Raw genomic sequence first — 6380 nt, forward strand, 5'->3', positions numbered from 1 at the left:
ACGACGGACGACGGACGACGACGGACAAAAGGCGATCGCAATAGGTCACTTGAGACTTTGTCTCAGGTGACCTAATAAACTAATGGTACAACAAAATAATAACAAAATCAACATATTCCAGTTAATAGATATGAGTATGCCGGAATTGTCAGCTACGATTATGTGTATACCACATCGAAAAGGTACAAAAGAAAAATAACTGACTATGGTTCATTCTACGTAATATACACAAAAGTGATACCCTGTTATCAAGTTTTTAATTAGAGATCAACATTGTAATTACAATAATTGAACAATGACATTGTTTTTATTACATCCTCCCCTTACATATATCACATCCTATTCCTACTCCAGATCCTGTTCATACATACAGAACAAGGATTTCCTGGAGACACCCGTCCTCTTGACCAATTTATTACTTAGGTCGTAGTTGTGCATTTTTTTCTGAAGAAAACTATGATGCGGTAAGTACGTTATTATTTTTATTTTTTTACATATTCAAAAAATAATATTGTTCACAAGAAAATCGATTTTTGCATATATATCCGAAAAATAACAATGAATACTGAAAAATTGAATATTGCGTACTCAAAAATAGTTTAGCATCCCTCCAACGTTTTCCCACATGCTGAATTTTGTATTTGCAAAATAATGTTTGGAACGTATACTATATGATTTATGGGTATGCATGCACATGCATTTGTTTTAATGAGACTAACTTACCAAACCATAGTTGCTGAGAAAAAATCCGGGAAGTAGATTAGGAATATAATAACGACTGTCACTTCTACTTCTACTTCTAAATGGTACTGACCAACTTCAACAATTTGAAGATAAAATATCAGACGAGGAGTGAAACATGGAAAGAGATTGTTTTTAAAAGATACGAGATGGTCTAATTTGCGTTTGAAAGGTGACGGTAGAGGGCTGATTTGAATAATTCCGTTGTGGGGCTCGAAATAATGTCAGGTGGGAGTTTATTCGACTCGGGTATAGTTCGAGGGAAGAATGATGCCTTTCTGGTCTGGGTTTTTGAGTGGGGAATTTGATACGAAAACTGGTGGTTTGTTCGGGATTTTCTAACTGTAGGGATTAATCTGTCTGATTTTACGATAGCGACTTTCTGGTTTACAATGTTATGAAGCATGGTCAGACGTAGCTACGGGAACCGTAGCTTCTATGTCCGATTTTTTTATTGTCCGATAACAAGAAAAATAAAAAAAAAATAAAAAAATCGGACATAGAAGCTACGGTTCCCGCAGCTAGGTCAGACGAGCATCTCTACGTCTATCTGCTAGAGGGCGCAGCTTTAGGTGGTCCAACATTTCTGGACCACCTAAAGCTGCGCCCTCTGCGTCACAAACATCTCCCTAACACCATCGTAAACTCTACTATAGGTACATCTATTAACTATAGTCATTATTTTTAAAGTTCCTCCGTTTTCTATTTGTGTTTTCTTTTCAAAATATCCATGATTTAATTAACGCCTTTGATTAATCTCTTATTAAAACACTGCAAATTGTTGGATCGTAGTTGACCTACATTCTTCCAATAATATATGACTTTACATTAAGACGGATACCACATGTGGTGAGAGAAACGGCTATTTTTCCAGAACACCACATTTCGTTTGTTTCCAGAATACCACATTTTGTTTGTGACTTTTCGAACGAGTCCTTTTTTTTGCATTTATCTTTGTCAGTAGTATGTTTTTTTCGATACTATTTTAAAATTGTCACAATAGAACTGCAAAGTTTTGCTTCACAACAGACATGCAACTATACTGCAGTCCTTTTTCTTATATCCAGACATATATTGCAGCAGTCCCTAATGTGATAACATCCATTATGACGTCATGATAAAAGACACCTGACATAAGCAGACGGCAGTGTTGAAGACATATAACTATCCTCAAAGACAAACATATTTGTTCGTAAATATTTGCATACATTACAGTTTGTTCGGTAATACCGTTTCCATTTCAAATGAGATTTTATTACAAACTTACTAATAAATACAGGTTTTTTGTATATGCGATATGACACAATTGGTCTAACCCATATCAGCCCCCGCCGTATCACACCCCAAAAGCCGTATCAGCCCGCAAAACCCGTATCATACCCGTTTTGGAAATTTTTCGTTTTTCAATATTTCAAAAGAAAAATAGATCATCAGATGAGTAGCTGTTATTAGTAAGTATGTAATAAACAGAATAAAACAGGCCTTTTTCCATATCACACCCAGTATCAACCCTCCACCAATAATGCAGTCTCGTGTTGATACTGGGTGTGATATGGAAAAAGACATGTATTATTCTCTATGTATTTAACCCTTTCACCCCTATGTAACTTTAGTAGACTCTACCATGCATTGATATGGAGGGGTCCAGTATGGTCTACAGTGGTGAATGGGTTAACTTGTCCCTAAGATTTTCTCCTTTTTTTTGCTTTACTTATAGACTTGTTTCCTTAAATCTCATATGAAAAAGAAACTTGCTCGAAATCGTTTAAGTATTGCATGTATATTATACATTCTGCAGATCTACATTTCTGTTGACACACTTAAGGTTTAAAAAATTAAACTAAAACTTAACAAAAAGATATAAAAATGATGACATACAAAATGGTAAAACAATCTTCCTATATCAAGGTTATTATGACGATATAATATACTGGTAATGGTAAACATACAGCCGATGCTGCCATTTCGGCACTCACAGCTAGCATTCAACAATTCTAGCACTGCTCAACCACATACTCATTTACAGCTGAGTAGACTGTAACAAGCGGTGTAAAGTATTTTGTTCAAAGATACATTAACACAGTACCGTGACATGACTCGAACCTGCAACCCTTCGGTCACGACCCCGGTATATTAGTTATGTAAGTGATAAGTCCCTGTTTCTACTACCTTTGACACATATCATTAACTTCATCATAACATTTTGTGGGTACTTTTTTTTTTTTTATGGAAGCCCAGTTTCATCTAACAAAAGTCTTCTTTTGCATTTAAAACCATAAAACAAACATCTCTCCAGCACGAAAATGATGAGCTAGCAACAAAGTCACTTTGAGGCTGACATTGACTTCAGTTGTCTTTCAAAAAAGTTGAAGTTTTAGTGTTTTTGCTGCGATAGCTAAATTGAAATCTTTTGCAAAATTTGTATCACTGCTTTGCACCGTTACTATGGGCAATTAACAACAATAGAAATATTCGTAAATATATTCGTTTTTGCGACAGATGCCACCTGACTGATTGAGAGTATGGTTGTATACAGTGTTACAGGAGTACAACAGCTAACTGGCACTTTTATCTGCCAACACAATCACTCCACGTGCCCTGACCAGTAGGGTGTGAAGTCAATGCCGTGTACCTCCGCCATCATTTGGAAATATCTGTAATAAAAAGTCCACATATTAATATTATGACATAGAATGACATTATCTTGCCTATATTTTTACTACCAAAATTTTTCGCCTATAGTGCACACTTTTTTTAGTGGAAAATGGTAAAATCAAGACAAGGGTACACTCTATACACAAGAACAGTCCAAAACCAAATCTGGTTCGGGACTATATATTTATCGTATATTTTTCTGGGATTTTCGGATATATTTTGATATATAGTTTCAAGAAATCATGCCCTTATCAAAACACCCTATATAGAGCTATGATAGTGGGCCTGCATGTTGCTGGGGTAAAAGGCTGTTACACTTTGTTCCAATAGATGACCTTGACCCATGACCACATTCAAAGTAGTAATAATCCAAATTCATAATACTCCGTCTATAGATTACTTGAGTAAATGGTAATTCTAAACTATTCAGGGCCATTTATAATCTACATAACACTGGTAACTCTCTCAGTCAAAAGTCATCAAATATATTAAAATATTACATCAGCTTGTTCTTAGGAACCAGGTGATCTGGATGAATGATATTTCCGTGTCACTGACTGGGTAAATCGCTCAAATCTTTGTTAACCCTTTCACCACTGTGGACCATAATGGACTCCTCCAGATCAATGTATGTAAGAGATTACTAAAGTAATGAAGGGGTGAAAGGGTTAAAATACATTACTTGATCCTCATTTATAGTTACAGGAATCCTGTCCCAAAACCCCAAACAAGTTCTTTCAAAGAAGTATGAAGCCTGTAGTCATGAGCTTGGGATGAATGGCTAACAAGATTGTCTAATAAATTGTTTTATAACCATAAAAGGTAGAAGAAGTCAAATGTGCTGATTTTTTCAACATTTCAGCATTATATTTTGCCAACACATTGACCCTCTTGTTGTATATGAACATTTACAACTACTAGTACTATTGTCATCAGGAAGAAAACTAATACCCTCCGCAGATACTGTTAGTTTATACATCATTTAGTGGCTTTGACCTTGGGGTCAACTTTCTGAAATGGGAACTCGTTCGAGGTATTTTGGCTGTTTACATATATGCGAAGTTTCATCAATATGATCATCAATGCAGACTAGGAGAAGTTGTGCGGACAAGTGCTTAGCACAAGGGCCATAACTATATCACGAAGTGTTGAAATCAAACATTAAAATGCCGATGAACAACTACAGGTACATTAAACATGTATCCTTCCAGCAAAGTTTCAATAAAATCTGCCTGTCAGATAAGACAGAGTTTTCTTGACAATATATTCCACATAAAGGACCGTGACTCCCTTAAAAAGTGTTGAAATCTGAAATTAAAAGTGTCGGTGCACACCTACATAATATACTGATCATTCAAGTGAAGTTTCAATAAAATCTGCCTGTTAGTTAAGATGGAGTTTTCCAGACAAGTTCCTGAGGACGACAGACAGACATCCAGAGGGATTCAAGTATACCCACCCCCACTAACTTCATTGTGGAGGGTATAATTATATCACTGACAATAACATACCTGTCAATTATTGCCTCCAGCCATTCCTTGTGTTTGAGTTTCTGTGTCCAGCAGGAAGGTATTGTTCCCACACCATATTTACAGCCCAATAGTGCTCCGGCTACACAAGCGTTTGAGTCAGCATCCCCTCCCTGCAAATAATAATTTGACAGTGAATTGTTTTTAAATGCTGTGATAGTATTACAGTGTTCTTCTGTTAATACCATGTGTCATATGGTAGAAAAATGTGACATTAAGTGAACCATGATATTAATTGAAATGTGACATTAAGTGAACTGTGATATTAAGTGAACTGTGACATTAAGTAAAATGTGACATTAAGTGAGAACTGTGATATTAAGTGAACTGTGACATTAAGTGAAATGTGACACTAAGTGCCTTTGATGATTAACTGTTTTTACATCAAATTGTGGTATAATAATGGACCTTTAAGACCATTATACATGAAGATGATAATAGGTTTCATTTCACAAGCCTATATAGGTCATTTTTATATGTAATGTTTGTAAACACGTTTGTAACACATATCTATATAAAATATCCTGATATAAAAAATAACATACAATATATCGGTACAGATAAATGGTGTTTTAGAAAATCATGACATAAACCAAGTTGGGACAGTAGAATTCTCTCCATGTAATATGAAATTTTCTAATACAAGAATACTTTTGTTTTCACTAATTTATGCAAATGTTAACTGTTTGCATGTCAGTATTTTTTTCATTTACACCCAAATAACAATTAAACAATTCTGTCAAACTGGATTGTGCTGTAACATACCTCCATCACAATTTTGGTAATTGCCTCCCTGAAGTTTTTCTGCTTTAAAGCCCAGAAAGCTGACCCCATGGACTTGTAGGTGTAACCAATTTTTCCAGCTTCGTCTAGTTTTAATTCCTTCAGCTTTTTACATTTTAGATATGTCTTTAGTTCCTTTTTCTGTAATAAATCAAAACACAAGTCTAACTTCTGAAAATGGCTTCATTAAACAAGAGGCCCATGGGCCTTAACGGTCACCTGATATATTCATACAGAGAGTTGATTTTTGTTTTTAACATGAACAGAAATATTATTCAAAGTGACAAAAAACAATAAAACCACCTTATTCAATATCTAGCATGCAGATTTAAGACTGAAAAGTATTTGAAACTAGCACCTCTGATTCTAAACAAGGAAAATGAAGAAATTTTACACATGATAAATTTTATTTTAGCACACAGACTCCATTGGGTCCCACCCCTTAGGGGTAGGGATGGCTCAAAATTTACAAAGTATCATACTGTCAACTTAGGGTTATAATTCCAATCAAGATATCAACATGTAATATTCAAAGTAGCATTTGCCATTATAAACCATAACAAATCCCCCCCCCCTTCCCCAGGGGGAAACGCGAGACCCCAGGGTCATGAAATTCACAATTTTGGTAAAGCACCTTAAGACCCTTCCATCTATGAAGAGTATTTGATTCTA

General features: G+C 35.3%; 1 protein-coding gene across 2 annotated transcripts in view; it reads right to left on the reverse strand.

The window, feature by feature from the left end:
* Positions 1-2182: 2182 nt before the first annotated feature.
* LOC110464950 (ADP-ribosyl-[dinitrogen reductase] glycohydrolase-like) overlaps positions 2183-6380 on the reverse strand; it is a 14246-nt gene continuing 10048 nt past the window's right edge. For both annotated transcript variants that reach the window (XM_021520444.1, XM_021520443.1), the window contains 3 exons: positions 5691-5849; positions 4908-5038; positions 2183-3395 (listed from right to left, as the gene is read on the reverse strand). In XM_021520444.1, coding sequence (XP_021376119.1) covers positions 3326-3395; positions 4908-5038; positions 5691-5849 — 360 coding nt within the window. In that variant the 3' untranslated portion in view covers positions 2183-3325. The remainder of the gene's footprint in view (positions 3396-4907; positions 5039-5690; positions 5850-6380) is intronic.

The sequence above is a fragment of the Mizuhopecten yessoensis genome, unplaced genomic scaffold, assembly GCF_002113885.1.
Source record: "Mizuhopecten yessoensis strain PY_sf001 unplaced genomic scaffold, ASM211388v2 scaffold11043, whole genome shotgun sequence".
Classification (NCBI taxonomy): domain Eukaryota; kingdom Metazoa; phylum Mollusca; class Bivalvia; order Pectinida; family Pectinidae; genus Mizuhopecten; species Mizuhopecten yessoensis.